Raw genomic sequence first — 22,041 nt, 5'->3', positions numbered from 1 at the left:
CCTATACCTATGTATGCAGTAGAGGTAGACTCTTAAAAAACAGAAAGTTTATTGGTGATGTTTAAGAAAAGGGCTGTGGGAGGAGAGGGCTGGAGGCAGGAGGTTACGTTGGCTGCCCCGCCTGGTCCTCCTGCTGCATCTGGGCAATCAGCTGCTGCCTCTCAGCTGCCTGGCGCATGCGCATCATGACGAGGCTCTCGTAGTCCCTCTCGGACACCACTGAGCCCTGGGGACAGAGGGAGACAGGGAGGGATCAGGGTGGTAGGGCAGTGTCCCACAGATTCCAGACTTGGAGGACAGGGCCTAGGCAGAGCCGCCACCAATGGTCAAGGAGGGAGGCTGCCTGGGAAAGGGAGGATCCTGGAACATCCCACAACCCCAAGCCACCCATATTCCCTCACAGCAAGCAGGCCTTTGGCACCAGGCCAGCTGCTCGGCTGCTTCCCTCCAGCCCATCAAGCAGCTGCCACCCCACCCCGCCTCCCCCTCTCCCAGGTCCTTCGCATCTGCAGTCAGCTCAGTGACTCACTTGCTCATGCTCTAGCCAGGCCCTCATCTCCCCTCATGTCCTGCACCCCATGGTTTCTGCTTTCCACCAGTTCCCAGGGAAGAGGGCTTGTTGAAGGTGCAGAAATATACCGGCTCTGCCAGGAGGAGGTGAGAGCACTGCCCCCTCCCAGTTGCCCTCCCTTCCTGTGGTCTGGCTCCTGCTAAGGACACAGAGGGAGCCCCACCCTAGGAGGAGAGGGAAACAAGAGGCCAGCCTGCCTCCTAAAAATACACACAAGGGCTCCCGGAGGGCAGGGCCCTGGCTTCTTTTATGATCTTGCCAGCACAGTGTGAGGGATTAAAGAGTGCAGTATTTTAATAATCAAAAGAATAATAAACAACCACCTTAGTAGGCCAAGGCTGTGGGCTGGAGAGGCGGCTCTGCAGGAGAGCCCTGAGCCACCGACCTCATGCCCTGATAATGTCTGCAGTGAGTCTTAGATCCACTTCCTCCCTCCGTGCAGCTGAAGCTATGTGAATACGGGTGAAGCCCACCAGAGGTGGCACAGAAGCGAGCCAGGTCAAAGGGGGCTGCACAGCAGACAGCTTCTCATAGTACCCCAAGCTGGTGCACCTTCACGGAACAAGCCAAGAAGAAAGTCTGGTGGTCAGTGACCCAGGGAATTAGAAGGGAGTGGCTAGGGTTAAGATGCTAGGCCCTGGCCAACTGGTTTGGAGTCGGGGATGTACGGAACCAGGAAGTGTTACTCAGCCCAGATCCCCCTGTTCCTCCCAACAACCCCACGCCTCCTCCTCTCTCCCAAGCTGCAGCAACTTGAAGGAGAGTGGCCCTCCCCGCCAGGCCCACCTCTTAGGCTGGGCCCAGCCCCTTCCCCAGAGGACAGACCCCAGATGAGGTCCACACAGCCTGACAGGAAGGTAGGACCCTGGCCCTCAACTGTCCTTTCCTGCCCTGAGGCCATCTGGGTAAATCAAGGAAGGGAGAGGAAACAGCAGCCAGGTTTGAAGTCAGGGCAAGGGGAGGTCAGTTCTCCCGTCCCCAAGGTAATGCTATTCTGCTGAGAAAACCTGAAGTCACCCTTGGCACGCCCCTGGGAGGAGCCAGCACTTTATAGGTGCAGGGCTGCTCACCCTTAACACACCCTCTGCCTCTTTCCTCCTCCCCATCCCTGCGGGTTCTGCTAATGAGGGCCTGTCACTGGGCCCCAGGTCTGAGTCACCCACACCAGTGACAGGTCCCTTCCTTCCCCAACAGTCATTCCACACGCCAGTCTTTCAGTTAACTCCCACCTCTGAGTTCCTCACTCCAGACACACAGGAGCTGGAGAGCCAGGTTGCCCACCAGGCCCCAGAGCACTGGGGCTGTGGAGGAAGAGGAGGCAGCGTGGTGACACAGAGCAGGGCTGCCCGGACAGTCCCCAGAGGAATCCTCAGCTCCCTGGTGCCCCAGGGTGTTGGCTGCGCAGCCCAAACCCCAGCCTGCAGATGCTGCAATTACCTCAGAGCCTGAACGCCACTTCCCACCTGACTGAGTCAACTGAAGACAACAAAACATCTCCACCGCCACACGCGGTCACAAACAGCCAAGCTACTAATCACAGTCTGGGAGCTACCAGCGGAGAGGCCGGTCTCCTGCCAGGGCCAGGGAGAAGCCAGCGGAGCCGGTGAGAAGCCCAGCCCCGCGGAAGACAATGCAGCTCTCATCTACCACAGCTGCCCGAACTCTAGCTCTGTAAGTGCAGTTTCCTCCTCCTGGGGTTTTTCCACTACCCTATTGAGTAACCGGGCCGCTCCTGACCCTCTGGGAAACTCCTATCGCCAAGCACTCCCAGGTCTTGGCTCCCCTGGACTGCCCTGCATGCCCTCTCATCATCCAGGATGCTCGCCCACACTCTGTGCTGAGCAGAAACCCGGAGGCCTCTGCTTCTGCCCGCGAGGGCTGCCTGATTCTCGCTGTTCACTGCTCCAGCAGGGCCCGATGGTCCCCAGCTGCCCTTGACCGGGCTTCTGAGGCTGGTCTGCGGGCTCCCCAGGGTCCCATGGAGACTTGGCGCAAAGGCTCCTTCCGCAGCCCCTCCTTCTTCAAGCGGCTGAGCCTGGGGCGGCCGCGGAGACTCCGGCGACAGGGCAGCGTGCTCAGCCAGGCCAGCACAGCTGGGGGGGACCATGAGGAGTACAGCAACCGAGAGGTCATACGGGAGCTGCGAGGGAGACCGGACGGCCGGCGCCTGCCACTGTGGGGGGACGAGCAGCCCCGGGCCACCCTGCTGGCCCCGCCCAAACCCCCGCGTCTCTACCGGGAAAGCTTCAGCTGCCCCAACATCCTAGAGGCCCCCTCCGCAGAGTACACGGCCGCCTACTCTGCCACCCTGCCCTCCGCGCTCTCCGTGGCAGACAACCTCCACCGATCCTCCGAGGAGGACCTTACGGACACGCCCCCCTTCCAGAGGACACCTGCTCCGGACCTCAGCGATCCCTTCTTCTCCTTCAAAGTGGACCTGGGGATTTCACTTCTTGAGGAGGTTCTGCAGATGCTGAGAGAGCAATTTCCCAGTGAGCTCAGCTTCTGAATGGGGGGAGGGTGGGCAGAGGTGGGGTGACTGAAAGAGGTGGGAGCCTGGGGACCCAGAGAAGGAGGGGACAGTCGGGGATTAAGATAGGGATAGAAATCCAGGTCCCTGCCTGCCCCTACCCCCTGGAGTCCTGAACAGTTCTCTGAGTCACCCCAGGGTGGAGGGACAAAGGTATAGAGGCAAGCCAGAAATGTGAGGGGGGCACCTGCTGGCAGGAGCCCTGAAGACAGCTAGCTAGACTGGGAAGGGAGGCCATGCCTGCAGCCACAGGGACAGGCAGAGGCCTGGGTGGAGGCAGAGGGACGGTGGCATAAGGGGCAAGTCTGGGAGTGGAGGACAAAGACTGGCTCAAAGATGGATGCGCTGTGCCAGCTCCTACATGTGGCTGTTTAAAGTCACACTAATTAAAACTAAATACAATAAAAAAAAGTCATCCCAGTCACACTAGCCACATTTAAAGTGCTCAGCAGCCACATATGACTAAGGGTTACCACGCTGAACGGCAAACGGTGAACGTTAAGGTCACTGGAGAAAGTTCTATTGGGCCACACAGGCCTAGACCGTAGGCTGGCGGGGGAAGGGAAGCATATGGGACCTGCCAGGAGAGGGAGGGGCTTGTGGGGTGGGAAGAGCGAGGCTGATGGAGATACAGAGAGTGACTCAGGAAAAAGTCCAAAATCACTAGCAGAAAAGTGGGTGTGAGAGACTCAAAATGCCAACACAGCTGCCTGGAGCACTCCCTGGAGCCCAAGGAAGGAACTCGAGGGCATGTCAGGCATAGACAGCTTCAGAAGAGAGGCTGTGGGGAATTCTCGGAAAGATTTGGGATGGGAGCCCTGGGGAAATGCAATGAAATACAGTGCAGTTTTCCCTCCTTCCTGCACCCATGAGAATACGGAGGTCTGATCAGGGGACGGACACAAAGCTCAAGGCTGTTACACTGAAGAGGCACAGCTGGTCTCCAGAATCGCCACCACGACCAAGGAGCCTTGCTCAAAGCCTCTGATGATGGGGGTTGCAGCACTGCCCTGACGCATGGCCAGAAGACCTGGAGGCGGAGCCTGGCTGGCGGCATGTGGTTCTGGCACACACTGCCTCCATGACGCGAGCCTTATGGCCTCCCCGTTTCTACTCTGTGTGCATGTGCCGAGCGGAAAGCTCCCCTGGGGGTGCAGATGATAAATAAAGTTCTTTATCACACAGCCTATGGCGTGTCATCTGGGGCTGTGAAATGCTGGGACTTAACAGGGGTGAGGGGGGGAGAGAAACAGTCTCTAAAGAGTTCCAGGTGGGGCTCAGAGCAGTTCCTTTTCCTCCTCTGTCCAGGGTCTGGGACATACTCCAGAGAGCACCCCATCCTCACGGGTGCGGGCCATGTCAGAGAGCAGGGGACATGCCAGAGGCAGTGGGAGCAGAGGCCCTGCTGACCTGCTGAGGGGCACTCTTCCTCCCAGAGGGGCTGGAGCACATCAGCCTGAGGCACAGACCCCCAGATGCTTCTGAGAAGGGAGAGCTCTTTCCCCACCAAAGCGGGGGCAGGTGTGACCTGGGCCGAGTGTGTGTATATATATGTGTATGGAGGGGAAGTGAACACAAGCCTTCGTGGGGCCGTGGGGACTAAGAGCTGGTACATGGCATGTGTCAGCTCAAGTCTGTGCTTCCCCCCAAGAGGTGGGCACCAGGTAGCACCTCAGTGTTGGCAGGGTGACAGTGTTATTTCTAAGGAGGAAATGTTGCCTCTTGACAGTAGGTCCCTGTCTGGGACAGCCACAGACACACCTGGAAGGAAGTTGGGGAAGAAGGCAGCCACCCTCCTCACCAGCCCTTCCCTGAAGCGCCAGGTCATCTCAGCACCAAATGCTTCACACAGCAACCAAGCAACCCACAGGCCAGGGCAACACCTTTGGATGATGATGAGAGCTCCCAAAGGAGACCAGAACACAGAAAGTAAGGTCTAAGAGTTGTGGGTAGGGTAAGCCAGCCTGGAAAGAGGCAGCAAGGAATCACAGTCCTCCTGCTTGGGTAGGCAGACCTGACAATCTCTCCGTAGTCCCGATGACGGGTTTGTGAGGAAAGGGCCCTGAGAAGAGCCCAGATAGGAAGAGGCACCCCGAAGCTTGAGTAGGCCCAGTAGAGTGAGGCCTGGCTCCTTACCCGGGACAGTCCTGGGTGGTTGTGGCCCATCGCGCTCTGGGGCCGTCCCTCCAACCAGGAAATCTTCAGAGGGTTATCGACCAGGCCCACTTCATTCTGGACAGCCAGCTCCTGTCAAATACAACAGCCAGTCCCAGTCCCATCATTCCAGTCAGCTACACAATGGCTCTCTCTACCCCTACAGAAAGAACCAAAACCAGCACTCTCATCCTCCAAGCAAAGTGGAGCAGCCTTTGTGCGATGGTGTGCTGAAGCTCTGATGCTCATGGGAAACGTGAGTCTTCTGACTGGGCAGTGGGGGAGGGGAGAAGGCTCTGTGAGGGTCCCAACCTGGAGGCACACTGGCTTCCAGGGGAAGGTGAGGGGTGTGGAGCCAGGCAGTAGGAAATAACACCATCCCTGGAACATTCTCCTATTCATTCCTTCACTCACTCTGTCTCCTCTCCAAAGACCTGTGGGCCTCGGGGAGATCTTGGCTCTAAGCTGGCCCAAGGAGTGGGGACACCTAAGCTCAGAGGGCCCACAGAATTGAGTTCCTCCCCTGGAATGGCAGGGCTGCTGGTGGCCCCCAAAACCCCACAGAGCACTCACCGCAGCCTTGACGGTTGCAAACTCTACCACAGCGGTGCCTGCCTTCTTACTGGAGAGCACCAGGTTGAGCACCTCTCCGTACTGTGAGGATAAGGGGTCCCGGTAAGCATGGCCCAGCCTTCAGGATGGCCCAGCTCACACTGGAGATAAGCCTAGGCCACCCAGAGGCAACCAAGTCATTTTGGGTTGGGGATAACCTGTTGTTGCTAGGTTCCCAGAGAGGGGATATCAGAGATGGGAAACAAAGGTTTTTGTGTTTGTTGTTTCTTTTTCCAAGAATACAGGAGACAGCAAAGGCGAGCTGGGCAGACGTGGGGATTTGGACCAGCAGAGACGCACAGCTGCCTCCATGATTGAAGGAGATGGAGAGGACGGAGCTTTAGTGCCAGACACCCACCTCCTCTCTCCCCATACACCCAGCCAAGCCCCTTACTTCTAAGGATGACAAGGGCTAGATCTGGCTGGAGGTGGCACATGGCAACACGAGTGACTGGAGGGCCATGGCTCAAGTATAAGTCTTTAGACTATCCTATGGTTTATGGCTTCCCTGGTAGCTGAGCGGTAAAAAGATCCCCCTGCAATGCAGGAGCCACAGGATAAAAGGGTGCAATCCCTGGGTGGGGAAGATTTCCTGGAGGAGGACATGACAACCCACTCCAGTATTCTCACCTAGAAAACCCCATGGACAGAGAAGCCTAACAGGCTACAGTAAATAGGGTCACAAAGAGACCCAACTGAAATGACTTACCACATAGTTTATGGCACAGAAAAAAAAAAAAAAAAAGGCAGGTAGAGATGTGAAGGAAGGTTAGGCCTGGAGATCCTGAGGTTTGGGCTGACTGACGTGGGGACTGAGATGATGGGTAAGAGGGAAGTAAGCAGAGCTGACCTTCTGAAAGAGCCGCAGGAGGACATCTCTGGAATAGACGCCTTGTGACTCAGCTTCCTTCTTGCTCTTCCACTTGAGCTGAAAAGACGGCAGTGGGGGCCACTGTTAAACTCTGACTTCTCAACAGGACCAGACCCTGCACCTGAGCTTTACAAACTGAGCAGACACCCCTCTGGCCTTCAAGGCACCAGTGATCTAGGGAGCACCCCCAAGAAATGCATTCCCCTTGGAAAATGGACAGGCAGGAGGCCTGCTCAGCCACAGTCTCAGGGCTCTTACAGAGCCTATAAGATGCTCTCCTTCAAGGGGCCTCAGGGAGGGCTGCCTTACAGCCTTCAAGGCTAAGAACAGCCTTTCACGGCCAGCTCTGATGGGCCATCCTGATGCTCAGGCCTTGGGAAGACGGAAGGATGGCATGTGGACAGTGGTGTGGCTTCCAGAGATCCAGTGTCCGCACCACAAGCCCCGGTGACCCCAGAAGCATCTCTTCTTGCTGAGAGGAGGCAGTGTGAAGTGGCCCGTGGAGCCTGCAGGGCTCACCTTTAGCTTGGGGGTTTCTTTGTTTTCAGGATTTTTTGCCATTCCTAGAAAATTTAGGAAAATTAGCAAGGTAGAATGTGGAGAGGTTCCCCCAGGGGAGACAAAGTCTAGGGCCACAAGGACCTGGCAAAGATCACTCCTGTCCACGGGCAGTGCCCCGCCCTGCTGTGGAGCCTGACAGGGCAAGTAGGAGCAATCCCACCCTTGCCCCCAGCTGCCACCTTAGGGTAGCAGCCCAGCTGCCTGCTGGAGGCCATGATTAGCACTCCACCAACGAGGGGCCATGAATGCCTTCTGGGGGCAAGAGTCAGAGGTATAGACCTCACAGTTCTACTGAAACAAAGGGTCCCAGAGCCTTCCCCTTGCCCTGGTGATCTGCTCCAAAAATAGAGCCAACATAAATGCGGCCAGGAGATCTCAGGCAGAGTGAAAAGCCAATAAGCCCCAGAGAACTGTAAGAAAGGACAGGTGGCATGTGTCCAAGTGGGGTACCCGGAGGGTTCCAGCAGGTAGAAGCTTCCAGATCAACTTCACCGAGCAGCCAGTGTGGCCGCTGTGAGCCACCTCAGAGTGGGAGGCCGGTGTGGGGGCCAGACTCTCACCTGTCAACCTCTGCTCCTGTTCCTGACGTATCTGCTCCCGGATCAGCCTCTGCTGTTCCTCCAGCTGCCGGGAACCCTCTTCTCGCAGGCGTTCGATCTGCAGAGCGGGGGTTGGGGAGGGTGACAATTCTGTGCAGATCCAATTCCAGGTTGGCTCACCTTGCAAAGGTCCCTGGGACGTTCCACCTGCAAGCTAGGCTCAGCAACCTGTGGGTGGGACAGACGACCCAGATCCCACAGGGGAAGGCAGGAAGGGCATGCCCGCCCCAGACACAGCAGCCTCTAGTTGACCGGCCTCTTCCTCCTGAGGATGGTCGCAGGGCCTGGACGCTCACCTCCTGCTCTAGCGTCCTGGCGCTCCCGCTTTCCTCCTCCTCCTCGCTGCCGAGGGCCTGGGCCTGCCGCTCCCTGGCCTCCAGGTCTAGGCACAAGGGTTGAATGACCCAATGTCTGGTTTAAGCAGTTTCCACATGGCCCCAGCCCACCTGGCTCTGGCTGTACCCCAAAGTCTCATGTAGCATGAACCCATCCAGTAATTCTTCCTCCTCCCTCCATGCCCATGTGCTCCCAGATTCATTTCCATTGAGAAAAGCTGTCACAAGGAAGAGTATAGGCTCCAGCTGAGTGGCTGGGGTCTGGAAGAGTTACAGCAGCTCCCACTGACCAAGCTGGTTCTCTGAACAGTGAAGGTGTGGGTGGGTGCTGATGTCAGCAGCCTGGGGCCATGGGTCAGGGCTGCCAGTGGGTGGAGCCGCCGGCCTCTGTTCCTGCAGTTTGGCACCACAGCCTGCAACCTTGCCTTGGCTTCGATGCTCTTTCCCACCACTGTGCTTGAGTTTCCACTGTCTCCTCTACCTGCCCCTCAACTCACATTTACCAAGCCTCACTGCAGACCCAGCTATAGGGACAGAAGCCTCCATGCAAGGACATCACCCCAGGGCCTGGAGCCCTTCCCACCTTCCAAGAGAAACCTGCCTGTGGCTCTGTCCCAGGCCAGCTGCTGCGGCAAATGCTTCTCTCAGGTCTGGGACTCGCTGCTTTCTTTTCTGTTCACTTTACCTACCTAAACTCCAGGTTTATTTGTTTTTGATGGAGGTATGGGGATGGTATATGTACATAATAAATATATGGATGTGAAACAGGCAAGATGAAGGGGAGAAAAATTGAGTGAAGAATGCCTGAACCAATCTTGTGGGGGTAATGAAAATGTTCTAAAATTGATTTAGAGTCATAGTTGCACCATTTGTTAAATTTACTAAAAATCACTGAGTTGTTCACTTGAAATGGGTGGACAATGGGATATACAAAATAATGTCAATAAAGCTGTTTTTCAAAAGGTGAATGTCTGGCTCTCTTTGGATCCTTCTGAGGGGATTTCAGAGTGAGAGCTCTGTGCAGAACTTGGACAAACGACACAGATAAACAACAGCACGGCCAACAAAGACCTGACTGTGCTCGTGCCGTGTGGGTTCAAATCCTGGTTCCAGCAGGTTCTTATCTTTTTGGTGCCTTAGCCTCTTTTGTTTATAAAAATAGGTTTCGTAACACCCAGCTCTTTGGACAGTCATGATAATTAAAGGAGGCAGTAAAACATCTGTCACAATGCTTAGCTAATAGCACACCTAGTCATTGTTATTATTCCTCAGACTGTCCTTCAGGAGCCGCCCCTGAGAACGGGGTTCTGTCCAGGACTGGGGCCCAAAGCTCTGAGTGGCTGGAACTGAAGCTACAGGAGCAAAGGTGGCGGAGCTGCACAAAAATAACCCAGGGAAACCGCAGGGCGCCAGCACCACGATGGCACCTACCGAGCTTTACTTTCTTCCTTCTCTCATCAAGTTTCTGGGTCCTCTCTGCTGCCTGCTTCTTGGCTTTCCTGACCTTGTCATAGGCAGCCTGGCAGAAGGAAGAGTCAACAGGGTAACACACACAGCGCCAGGCCTCCTCCCTGGCCCCGCCACTAGCCCTGGAGCTAGTGAGGCAGTCTGGTGACAGTCTCAAGGCGAGGACAGTATGGCCGAGTATAGAGGATGAAGCACACAGTGGTCTCTAAATGTGGGGGACAATTCAGATGGAGGAGGATGTGCTTACCCTGGCGGCAGCATCGGTCAGTACCTCCAAGGCCTGAGAAAGCTGGTGGAAGAGTTCAGCTAAACATAGAGATCAAAACAGAGAGAGGAGAAAAGTAAAGTTAGACTTGGTGACGGTGTGCTCCCTCAGAAAAGCACCTCAAAGAAGCCACAGGCTGCTGGAAAGGAAGACATCAACAGATGCCCAACCAACAAAGAAGAGTGAGTATATCAGCAATTGATCAGATGCCTTTAACGTGTGAAGTGCAGCCACGGGCCCAGTGCCCAAAGTCAGGCTGCATGCACTGACCTCCATGGCACTCACACCACACCCAGGTGGGTTGGGCTTCTCCTCATGCCTAGGAGAGGCTCACCTGCTCTCGGATTATCCGGGTTTTTGTCTGGGTGGCAGGAGAGGGCCTTCTGTCTATATGCCTTCTTCACCTGGAAAAGACAAGATTGGGTTATTCATTCTCTCACCCCAAGACAGACAGGAAAACACTGCTAACGGGATAAGGGAAATCCAGGGAGGGCTCTGCATCGCTACAAGAAGGTTGCCACACTGAAATAGTCATCTCACAACCACAGTGGAGATCTTCAGTGGAAGCAAAGGCTACGGAGGGAGCTGAAGGCTGCCCAGCAGCAGGGTTGGGCCTGCTTCCTGCCGAGCGCCCAGTCTCACCACTGTGGATGTCAGAGGCTCCTGGCAGGGGCAGATTCCCTCTAGCCATCCAGAAACAGGCACTCACACAGTCTTAGTGTAATGTAATGTATGCCAGGGCAACATTTCCGCAGGGAAACTTAGCCATCAACATTTTAAATGTACTTTCTCTTTGACTTATTATGGAATTTTGACTTGCAGAAGCATGCCAAAATAATATACAAGGACACCCACTAAAACATAGTTTATATAAGCCCCAAAGTAAAGCCAACCAAAATCTCCAACAATGGGGAGACTCATTTAAGAAATCATCATAGACAAAAGTCTGTATGTGCTGTCCAGAAATATCTTCAAGTCCTCATTACAAGAAAAAAAACTGATTAAGTATGATGACAAACAGCAAATCATTATGTTCTACACCTGAAACTAATCCAATGTGATGTGTCAATTATACCTCAACTTAAAAAAAAAGAAAGTATCTTCAAGGTACAGTGCATGAAACAAACAAGGCTTAGAACAGTATATGTTAATATGACAATTTGGGGGTTAAAAATAAATCAAAAATAAAAGAAATGTAAATAGTTAGAAACACTCGAGCATGTGCAAGCCTTTGTTTTCCTGTTTTCCCTCACAGCAATCACAAGAAACAGTGGTTTCTTTTGGAGAGAAGCTGAAAGTGGAGGGGAAAGAAACATTCACTTCTCATTGTATACTTTTCTGTAGTTCTACTTTTCAAACCTTAAACTAGTCTTTATTATTATTTTTTATTGATAACAGGGGTTATCTTGGTGGGGAAGCTATGGTCTATTTTTAGTTTTCATCTTTGTACCTCTTTATTAAAAAGAAAATAAGTATTATTTTTTATATTAGTAAAAATAAATAAACATAGCTACCAAGGTTCTCTTTTGTATATTTCCCACTCATAAGGGAAAGCAGAGCACAAAACCCAGAAATCCTCTGCTTTCTGAGGCCTTGCCCTCACTCTGCCTGTATACGTTACCTACTGCTCAAATCTCTTGGGAGGAGAAGCCTCTAGCCCAGAACCGCCACCAGTAGCTAAGCAGACTGGCTCTCCAGGCTTCCTACAGGGAACCAATAAACATTTCAATCCAAAGTGTGCTAGAAAAGGGCCTTCAGAGGCAAGCAGCCAGCACCCCCAGGGGAGGGTCTGTGGCCCAGTGCCCCCTGCACTTTCGGCTACACCTAGCCCAGGACCACTGGGGTGTGCTGCCACCTGCTGGGCCAGAGCTAGAAGCACACCTTCACTTGCCGGGGCAAGCAAGCCCATCTACTAACAGCTCTCCTGGCTGAGCCTGAGGAAGCAGGAACCACTCCCAGCACAGGCTTTGGGCAGAAAGTGTAAAAGTCCCTCCCTGCCCCCTAACCTTCTCAACTGCCCACCTATGTTCACTTCCTCACCCCAACCTAGGTCTTCACCAACAATAAGTAATGACAACAATAACAAAACCCAGCTTTTTTTTCACTATTTGTTGTTCAGTCACTCAGTCGAGTCTGACTCTTTGCCAGCCCATGGACTGCAGCTCACCAGGCTTCTGTCCTTCACTATCTCAAACCCATATCCATTGACTCTATGATGCCATCCAACCATCTCATCCTGTCGCCTTCTTCTCCTCATTAAAAAATAATAATAAGGGAAGAGGAGGTGATAGTTTCATAGTCTTACATCTGACATGTCATCTTTTACTCTTGAGGCAACTTATTTGTCATTCCTCTCTTTACTCTTTCTTTTCCCTTCTCCATTTATGCCTAGGGCCTTATTTCTTTTTTACTTTAAACCAAGCCTTTATTACGTATTCTTTATATTTGCAGGCTTCCCCCATGGCTCAGTAGTTAAAAAAATCCTCCTGCCAATGTAGAAGACCAAGCGTCTTTTGTTTCTTCAATAAGTAAAGCAATACAAAAGTATATAAGGAGAGAGAGAACTAAAAAGCTACTGTTGTTTCTCTATTTCCCCAGCCCTCTTTTCCAAGTCCTTCCCCCTGATCATTCCAACAAACAGAAGTCTTTGGGGTCTTGTTTCTGCCTCTCTGCCCCCACCTCTCCTCTCTCTGATCCCAGGCGCTGTGGCTGAACTGGCTGAGAGGAAGAGGAAGGGAGAACAGGGTGTCTCTTGCCTCAATTTGCAACACTGCCCTCAGGACCAGGATTAGCAGTCCTGCCCTACAAAGGCTGAATTTTGTGGAAGATGGTTTCTTTTGTATCACGGAGCTCTTTTAAAGTGTTACGTGTTCTTTTTTGTAAATGCAAGAAAGGACAATAAGAGGGAGGGGAGGAGTAAGAAGGAACAGTAGGAAAGCAAAATAAGAGGCAAGAGGGGGCTAGGTGGTAGAGCACTCTTCATCTTCTTTTCTTTCTTTAGAGAATGCTTTATAGTTTTTTATTCTAAAGGAATGATATTAAATAGCTTTCTGTTTTATATTTCATTTTAATGCTCTATATCAGAAAGTTGTTTTTTTTTAACTTAAACAGGAAAATTGTTCAAACAAAAAAACTAGTTATATAATAATAGGAAATTACTCTACATATATTAGTCTGTTTTCTCATCAATTCTCTTTCCAGAATATGTTCCTTCGACAAATGTCTTTACCAGTCTCATCAGATTTCATTTGAAGCAACAGTATAACTAGACCAAGGTCACCTCACTCCCCATCTGGGTGGACCCCCATTTTACTCCCACCCCTCCAGCCTCCCACACACTCAACATCTATAACCAAACACAACTGCCCCAATCAACTTGATGTATCCTGAACCCCTTTCCACTCAAGGCCTAGCCTGGGCCTCCATTTCCAAATCACCCCTTAAAGGTGTGAGGAGTTGAACATTCTGTATTTCAAAATCCTACTGGAAAAAATTACCGGTCTCATGCAGTGGCCTGATGAGTAAGGGGAGAGGTGAGGTAAGAAAGTCAAGGTCATGCTGGTATTCATTCTTAGAGAGCAATGTCTACAGATAGGAGGGAAGCTCTGTGAGAGCCCCTTGGTACAGCACCAAATCTACCCCACCTCCTGGGTCCACTTCTGGAGCGTGGAGGATACGGAAGGACTGAGCTGAAGCTGGTAATACAGAGAATAATCGGGAATTTCCCTGACACTGAAGAGGAAAGACACTGCTTAGCAAGGAAAATGGCTGTGAAAACAATGAATACTACAGTTGTAAGATGCCTGTAAGTGAGGTCCCTTAGAGTGGAAAAAAAAAAAAAAGAGAGAGGAGTTAATTTTAGCCTTAAAGGCCTCACATAGGAGATAACATCTGAGCTGGATCTGAAAGGTGAGTAATAGTTCTTCAAGCAGAGCCAGAAAGGGCATTCAAGACAGAGGGTGTGGAAGAACCTGACTTCCTTCCCTTCAAGCCCCAGATCAGCTCAGAGGAGAAATATGTTTTCCTTTAATGAGGAAAAGGTACTGAGAACAGAAAAGGACATGAAAAAGCAGAGATGCAGTTGCAATAAAACATGGAAGTAAAAATAATGTTTTTGTCAAAGAATATTTTAATTAAAAAAAAAAAAAAACCTTTGACCAAAGAAAAGTAACAGAAAAAAACCAGGAAAAGAATAAAATTCACACAAACAAGTTTTAAAAACACAAACTTGGGATGAAGAAATGCTAGGGAGCAAGGGCACATATAAAGGCAAAGAAATGCAAACTGGCCTGAGAAGAGAAACAGCGCTAAAGGTAACTCAGGTGTGACTCTGAAAATAAAGAAACTCAGCATGATTCATAAGGTATGTGTGATTCATAAAACAGAGAGTGGACCAATCAGAAGGAAAAGCCTCACAGTGCGTGAACAGGGCCAGATGTGGAAAGCCTTCTAAGATCAAAAGTAATGAATCAGGATGAATGACTAAAGAGGCTTTAGGGGTCTCCAAGCCCAAAGAATTTGAACCCCAAAGTTCACTTTGAGCTAATGAAAGTTTGTCGTGAAGCACAAAGACAAGATTAATGGAACATATAAGCATGGCCAAGAAACAAACATTAATAAATGTAAAAATTCAATGTATGGTAAAAAGTATTATTAAAATCCAACATAGTGAGTGAAAAAAGTTAGTTCTTCATCTCAAGCCATATACCAAAATAATTCCAGATAGATTAAAAACAAAAAAACCTCAATACAAAAAATGAAACTAAAAGAACCTAAAGAAAGAAAATGATGGGACTATTAATCTACCTTTAGTGTGGGGAAGAAATTCCTAAGCATTAAAGCAAGGGAAGGAATCACACATACATGCACACACATGTATATGTACACAAAATGAATGGATTTACAATGAAAATTTTTTTAATTTAAGCAAAAAATCATAGACAAAATTAAAAGATGAGGGGGGTGGGAGGGAGGCCCAAGAGGGAGGGGCTATATATATACTTATAGCTGATTCACACTGATGTACAGTAGAAATCAACATAACATTGTAAAGCAATTATCCTCCAATTAAATATAAAAAAGAAGTTTAAAAAAAAAAAGGACAAAGGAAATGATAACTGAAAGAAGTATGTGCATGACATCTTTACTATGCAAAGAAGCCATGCAGGAAAAAAAAACACAAGAAAAAGACAAACTACAAGAAAACAGAGAACATGAACAGAGAGTCATAGAATATAAACGGTTGACACGAAAAATGTTCAGCCTTACACATAAAAGTTAAGTCCTTTTCACCTCTCAGCTGACAACAAGGAAAACAAAGGATGGTATTTAATGTTGGTGGCTTTGTGGTGAATATGTAAATTAACACAATGATTCTGGTCTGTTTGGGTTTTTTTTGTCTGCACCCCGTGGCTTGCGGGATCTTAGTTCCCTGACTAGAGATCAAAGCCCTGCTCCCTACCCGCTGCAGTAGAAGAGCAGAGCCCTACCACTGGACTGCCAAGGAATTTCTTATACAATGATTCTGGAAAGTAATCTAGCAGTATATATCAGGAAGCTTTGAAAAGTGCAGACCCTTTGATCCAGCAAGGCCTCTTCTAAAGAAATACTTAGAAGTTTATACAGTATTTATAAACATTGCTGTTCATTATAGCATATTTATAAAAGAAAAAGTCAGAAATAATCTACATTCCAAGATGGTTGCTAGCACCTATCATGTAGCAAGCTCTTTTTGAAATGCTTTATATACAGTAACTTACTTAACTCTATTATTTTAAAATAGGATTTCTCTCCTTTAAAAAAAAAATCTATTTTATTTATTTAGCTTTGTCGGGTCTTAGTTGCAGCATATGGGATCTCTTGGTTGTGGCATGTGAACTCTTAGTTGGGGCAAGCAAACTTTAGCTGTGGCGTGAGAGATCCAGTTCCCTGACCAGGGATCAAACCTGGGGCCCCTGCATTGGGAACACAGAGTCTTAGCCACTGGATCACCACGAAGTCCTAGTAACTTACATAACTCTTAACACCTCCCTATGAGGTAGAAATTACTATCCTCATTTTACAAATGAGAAAACTGTGACATAATGAAGCAATCATTATGATACTGAAAATCCATTCAATGAAAAACTATGCAATCATTATTTCAGACAATAACTGTTCTATTCTAGCCATATACCATAGGGAAAACTGTGGCTCCCAATCACCCCTGCCATCAAAGAAGGAACTGGGAGTCTAGACTTCCATCCTCACCAGCTGTAACAAAGCACCCCAAACCTTTTGCCAGAGTGGTGTCAGAGAAGGCCAAGAAGGGAGTTCACACTCACTAGATGAAAATATAAAAATATTTCCGAAAGAGAGCATTATAATTGACATTTACTTTTCACAGGGAGCTGTATTACATAAGCTCACTGTGTAATCACATCAAGAAAAAAAAAAATTGTTCAAACAAACAAACATAATTAGCCAGAGCAATTAGACAAGGTAAAGAAATAAAAGGCACCCAGGACTTCCACGGTGGTCCAGTGGGTAAGAATCCACCTTGCAACGCAAGGGACATAGGACTGATCCCTAGTCAGGGAACTAAGATCCCACATGCTGTGGAGCAACTAAGCCTGTGCACCACTGAAGAAGGAATTCATAGGGCCTGGACTCCATCTTAGGCCTGTTCATGCTGATCATGCTCGGGCACCTTTCCAATGGACTCTGAACTCTGTTTCAGTTCAGTTCAGTTCAGTCACTCAGTCGTGTCCGACTCTCCTCGACCCCATGAATCGCAGCACGCCAGGCCTCCCTGTCCATCACCAACTCCCGGAGTTCACTCAGACTCACATCCATCGAGTCAGTAATGCCATCCAGCCATCTCATCCTCTGTCGTCTTCTCCTCTTGCCCCCAATCCCTCCCAGCATCAGAGTCTTTTCCAATGAGTCAACTCTTCGCATGAGGTGGCCAAAGTACTGGAGTTTCAGCTTCAGCATCATTCCCTCCAAAGAAATCCCAGGGCTGATCTCCTTCAGAATGGACTGGTTGGGTCTCCTTGCAGTCCAAGGGACTCTCAAGAGTCTTCTCAACACCACAGTTCAAAAGCATCAATTCTTTGGCGCTCAGCCTTCTTCACAGTCCAACTCTCACATCCATACATGACCACAGGAAAAACCATAGCCTTGACTAGACGGACCTTTGTTGGCAAAGTAATGTCTCTGCTTTTGAATATGCTATCTAGATTGGTCATAACTTTCCTTCCAAGGAGTAAGCGTCTTTTAATTTCATGGCTGCAGTCACCATCTGCAGTGATGAACTATGTTTAGTGCCTATGAAAACAGCAACAGAAGGATAAGACCCCCTCCAGACAGGGGAACCTTGAAGATCGTATCTAGGTTACTCATTGCCTAAAAGAAACATACACTAATCACCCCTTCCTCCAGACAGGCCATAAATTTTTCTGTATCTATCGGAGTGTAACCTCGGGTTTATTGATTATTGGCTAATTGTTTGACTGTTTGAGCACATGAGCACATAGCGCGTGAATGATGGGGTTATTGGGATTGTATTTTCCTTGGTTTATGTAAGTCTCAAGGAACTTGGAGTGGAAGGGTTCAGACACGTACACATGGGGTATAAAAGATTTTTACAAATGCTGGTCGGGGTCCTTGGCTAAGAGGAGACTCTGCCTTGGGCCCACCGGTGAAATAAACTGCACTCCACTATCTGCACTGTCCTTCTGAGTGAGTTTGTTTCCCGGAACGTGTGGCTGCTGCTAAGTCACTTCAGTCGTGTCCGACTCTGTGAGACCCCAGAGACGGCAGCCCACCAGGCTCCCCCATCCCTGGGATTCTCCAGGCAAGAACGCTGGAGTGGGTTGCCATTTCCTTCTCCAATGCATGAAAGTGAAAAGTGAAAGTGAAGTCGCTCAGTCGTGTCCGACCCTCAGCGACCCCATGGACTGCAGCCTTCCAGGCTCCTCCATCCAAGGGATTTTCCAGGCAAGAGTACTGGAGTGGGGTGCCATTGCCTTCTCCGGAAACGTGTGGCTACAACACCACAACTACTGAACTCACTCAAGATCACAAAGGATCCTAGCATGACACAACAAAGATCCCACGTGCCACAACTAAGACCCAAAACAGTCAGATAAATAAACTTTTTTAAAAAGAAACAAAATGTATCCAAATCAAAAAGGAAGAAGTAAAACTGTCATTACTTGCAGATGACATACCATATATAGAAAACCCTAAAGAGTTCACCAAAAAACTGTTAGAATAAAAGAATTCAGTAAAGTTTGAAGGATACAAAATCAATACACAAAGGTCTGTTGCATTTCTATGCTCTAACAATGAACTATCAGAAAAGAGAAATTAAGAAAACAATTCCATTTACAATTTCATCAAAAAGAATAAAATATCTAGAAATAAATTTAGCCAAGAAGGTGAAAAACCTGTACACCAAAACTATAAGACACCGAATAAGAAGTTGAAGAAGACCAAGTAAGAGGAAAGATATTCCAAGCTCATGGTTTCAAAGAATTAATACTACTAAAATGTCTTTACTACCCTAAGCAATCTGTGGATTCAATGCAATCCATATCAAAATTCCAAGAGCATTTTCACTAAAAAATTTTTAAAAATCCTAAAATGTTTATGGAGCCACAGAACACCCCAAATAGGCAAAGCAATCTTGAGAAAGAAGAACAAAGCTAGAAGCATCATACGTCCTGATTTCAAACTATATTACAAAGCTATAGTAATCAAAACTGTATGGTACTGGCATAAAAACAGACATCTCCATTAATGGAACAGAACAGACAGCTGAGAAATAAACCAACACGTATACAGTCAATTAGTTTACAACACAGGAGCCAAGACTATGCTATGGGGAAAGAACAGTCTCCTTAATAAGTAGTTTTGGAGTGGGGAGGAATAAACTAGGAGCTTGGGATTCACATACACACACTACTGTACATTAAAAAACCAACAAGGAGCTACTATAGAGCACAGGGAACTTATCCTATAATAACCTACATGAGTAAAGAATCTGAAAAAGAGAAATATATGTATACGGAAAATTGAATCACTTTGCTCTCCACCGGAAACTAACACAACATTTAAATCAACTATGTGCCAATAAAATTTTTCTTCAATAAAATTTTAAAAAATAAAAAATACTGTTAGGGAAAATAGGTAGTCACATGCAAAAGAATTAAACTGGATCACTATCTTACATATACACAAAAATTAACTCAAAGTGGATTAAAGACTTGAACGTAAGACATGAAATCATAAAACTTCAAGCAGAATACATGGAAATTAGGCTCCTTAACACTAGTCCTGACAATGATTTCTTGTTTTTTCTGGATTTGAGAGCAAAAGCAAAAGCAACAAACAAAAGCAAAAACTAAACAAGTGGGACTACATCAAACTAAAAAGCTTCAGCAAATCAACAAAATAAAAAGGCAAACTATGGAATCAGAGAAAATATTTGCAAATCATATATCTGATAAGGGGTTAATAAAAAGACCCAAAATAAACAACAAAAAAACCAATGTCATTAACAGATAGGCAGAAGATCTGAATAGACATTTCTTCCAAGGAAGATATACAGATGGCCAATGGGTACATGAAAAGATGTTCAACATCTAACCATCAGGCAAATGCAAATCAAAACTACAATAAGATACTATTAATACCTTACATGTGTTAGTATAGCTATTGTCAAAAAACAGAATGTGAGGATGTGGAGAAAGTGATCCCAGTTATACTACTGCTGCTGCTGCTAAGTTGCTTCAGTCGTGTCCGACTCTGTGCGACTCCATAGACGGCAGCCCACCAGGCTCTCCTGTCCCTGGGATTCTCCAGGCAAGAACACTGGAGTAAGTTGCCATTTCCTTCTCTACTGGTGCAGCCACTACAAAAAACTGTATAGAGATTCCTCAAAAAATTAAAAATAGAACTACCAGGAATTCCCCGGAAGTCCAGTGGTTAGAACCCCACACTTTCACTGTCAAGGGCCAGGGATCGATCCCTGGTTGGGGAACAAAGATCCCACAGGCTGTGTGGCGTGGCCCAAATAAATATTAAAAAGATAAAAACAGAACTATCAAATGATCCAGCAATTCCACTTCTGAGTATTTATCCAAAAGAAATGAAAACACTAACTTGAAAATATAGTGCACCCTCATGTTCACTGCAGCATTATTTACTGTAGCCAAGACATGAAAGCAACCTAAGTGTCTTATGATGGATGAATGGACAAAGAAAATGTGAGATTATACATTCAGTTCAGTTCAGTTCAGTCGCTCAGTCGTGTCCGACTCTGCGACCCCATGAACTGCAGCACGCCAGGCCTCCCTGTCCATCACCAACTCCTGGAGTTTACCCAAACTCATGTCCATTGAGTCAGTGATGCCATCCAACCATCTCATCCTCTGTCATCCCCTTCTCCTCCTGCCCTCAATCTTTCCCAGCATCAGGGTCTTTTCCAATGAGTCAACTCTTCACATCAGGTGGCCAAAGTATTGGAGTTTCAGCCTCAACATCAGTCCTTCCAATGAACACCCAGAACTGATCTCCTTTAGGATGGACTGGTCGGATCTCCTTGCAGTCCAAAGGACTCTCAAGAGTCTTCTCCAACACCACAGGTCAAAAGCATCAATTCTTCAGCACTCAGCTTTCTTCACAGTCTAACTCTCGCATCCACACATGACTACTGGAAAAACCATAGCCTTGACTAGACGGACCTTTGTTGACAAAGTAATGTCTCTGCTTTTTAATATGCTGTCTAGGTTGGTCATAACTTTCCTTCCAAGGAGTAAGTGTCTTTTAATTTCATGGAGATTATACATACACATACACACACACACACACACACACACACACAGATAGATAGATATACGCAATGAAATATTACTCGGCTATAAAAATGGAAATCTTGCCATCAGTGACAATATGGATGGACTTTGATGGCATTATGCTGAGTGTCAATGAGTCAGAGAAAAATACCATATAATCTCATATACCTGTGGAATCTAAAAAACAAACAAGAAACAACTCATAGAGAACAGATTGCCCCAGAGCAGGCAGTTGGCAGAATGGGGTAGCGAAATGGGTGAAGGGGATTAAAAGGTATAAATTTCCAGTTATAAAACAAATAGCCATGGGGATAAAATGTATAGCATGGCAACTATAGTTAGTTGTTGTTGTTTACTTGCTAAGCTGTTTCCTACTCTTTGCACCTGCTTGGATTGTAGCCCACCAGGCTCCTCTGTCCATGGGATTTCCCAGGCAAGAATACTAGAATGGGTTGCCATTTCCTTCTCCAGGGAATCTTCCTGACCCAGGGATAGAACCCAAGTCTCTTGCTTTGGCAGGTGGATTCTTCACTGTTGAGCCACCAGGGAAGCCCCATGCTATATATTTGAAAGTTATTAAGAGAGTAGATCTTAAAATTCTTATCACAAGGAAAAAAAATTATAACTATGTACAGTGATGGATGTAATTTAATTAGACTTATTTTGGTGATTATTTCACAATATATATCTCAAATATATCAAATCATTATGCTGTACACCTGAACTAATATAATGTTACATGTTAATTATATATTTAGAAAAACACAAAAAGCAAAAAACCAGGGATGTTTAGCTTCTTTCAATTATCCTAAGCTAGAAAGCAACATGGTTCACTGAAAGAAAGAAGGTTCTGGAGTCTAACAGATGATGTTTTAAAATTTTGAATCTTCCGCATGCTATTAGCACAATCTGGGGCAAATTACCAAATCTCACTCAGCCTTAGGTTCTTCAACTACAAAGTGTGGGAAGTATCCCCTACACATAGAGCCATTGTGAAGATTAAAGAAAATAATCCATGTGAAGTACCTAACAAAATCAGGTACTCAATGTAAGGTCCAAACCTCTTGTTTATCCACTCCTAGGAGGGAGGTAAATTGTGACACCAGCCCAGGATGATGCCAACCTGACTTCAGAAGCTTCAGGAAAGAACCCAGGTCAATCCAGTATGAATTCTCAAGGTGTACAAGGCTGGTTTCAGGAATGCTGGGGGCAGTTCTCAAATTCTATCCTTGGTC

General features: G+C 47.7%; 2 protein-coding genes across 4 annotated transcripts in view; one reads left to right on the top strand and one right to left on the bottom strand.

Annotated features, from left to right (window-relative positions):
• Nucleotides 1-27: 27 nt before the first annotated feature.
• The window catches only part of DNAJC17 (DnaJ heat shock protein family (Hsp40) member C17), a 30,274-nt gene continuing 8,260 nt past the window's right edge, over nucleotides 28-22,041 (bottom strand). Inside the window, exons 2-11 of the mRNA XM_005903953.2 lie at nucleotides 10,300-10,369; nucleotides 9,948-10,006; nucleotides 9,665-9,752; nucleotides 8,195-8,280; nucleotides 7,860-7,956; nucleotides 7,258-7,301; nucleotides 6,718-6,795; nucleotides 5,829-5,909; nucleotides 5,238-5,348; nucleotides 28-226 (exon numbers count right to left, since the gene is read on the bottom strand). Coding sequence (XP_005904015.1) covers nucleotides 104-226; nucleotides 5,238-5,348; nucleotides 5,829-5,909; nucleotides 6,718-6,795; nucleotides 7,258-7,301; nucleotides 7,860-7,956; nucleotides 8,195-8,280; nucleotides 9,665-9,752; nucleotides 9,948-10,006; nucleotides 10,300-10,369 — 837 coding nt within the window. The 3' untranslated portion in view covers nucleotides 28-103. The remainder of the gene's footprint in view (nucleotides 227-5,237; nucleotides 5,349-5,828; nucleotides 5,910-6,717; nucleotides 6,796-7,257; nucleotides 7,302-7,859; nucleotides 7,957-8,194; nucleotides 8,281-9,664; nucleotides 9,753-9,947; nucleotides 10,007-10,299; nucleotides 10,370-22,041) is intronic.
• On the top strand, nucleotides 225-4,195 carry C10H15orf62 (chromosome 10 C15orf62 homolog). Of its 3 annotated transcripts, none has more exons than XM_070378219.1 (3): nucleotides 225-2,242; nucleotides 2,483-3,063; nucleotides 3,975-4,195. In XM_070378219.1, the coding sequence occupies exons 1-3, from the start codon at nucleotides 2,202-2,204 to the stop codon at nucleotides 4,025-4,027; spliced, it is 675 nt and encodes a 224-aa protein (XP_070234320.1). In that variant the 5' UTR covers nucleotides 225-2,201; the 3' UTR covers nucleotides 4,028-4,195. The 3 variants fall into 3 exon arrangements, with proteins under 3 accessions (XP_070234320.1, XP_070234319.1, XP_070234321.1); XM_070378218.1 differs by having other exon boundaries at nucleotides 2,480-3,063; XM_070378220.1 differs by lacking the exon at nucleotides 3,975-4,195 and having other exon boundaries at nucleotides 2,480-3,080.

Source organism: Bos mutus, chromosome 10, assembly GCF_027580195.1.
Source record: "Bos mutus isolate GX-2022 chromosome 10, NWIPB_WYAK_1.1, whole genome shotgun sequence".
NCBI lineage: Eukaryota > Metazoa > Chordata > Mammalia > Artiodactyla > Bovidae > Bos > Bos mutus.
Note: the sequence above shows the minus strand (reverse complement) of the source record. Positions and strands in the feature narration are given on the sequence as shown.

Bases quoted from the DNA above. Each gene is read 5' to 3' on its own strand.
- C10H15orf62 (XM_070378218.1), top strand. From the start codon at position 2,202: ATGCAGCTCTCATCTACCACAGCTGCCCGAACTCTAGCTCT. The intron at 2,243-2,479 runs GTAAGTGCAGTT...TCACTGCTCCAG, and splicing joins GCTGCCCGAACTCTAGCTCT to CAGGGCCCGATGGTCCCCAG. The intron at 3,064-3,974 runs GTGAGCTCAGCT...TGCACCCATGAG, and splicing joins GCTGAGAGAGCAATTTCCCA to AATACGGAGGTCTGATCAGG.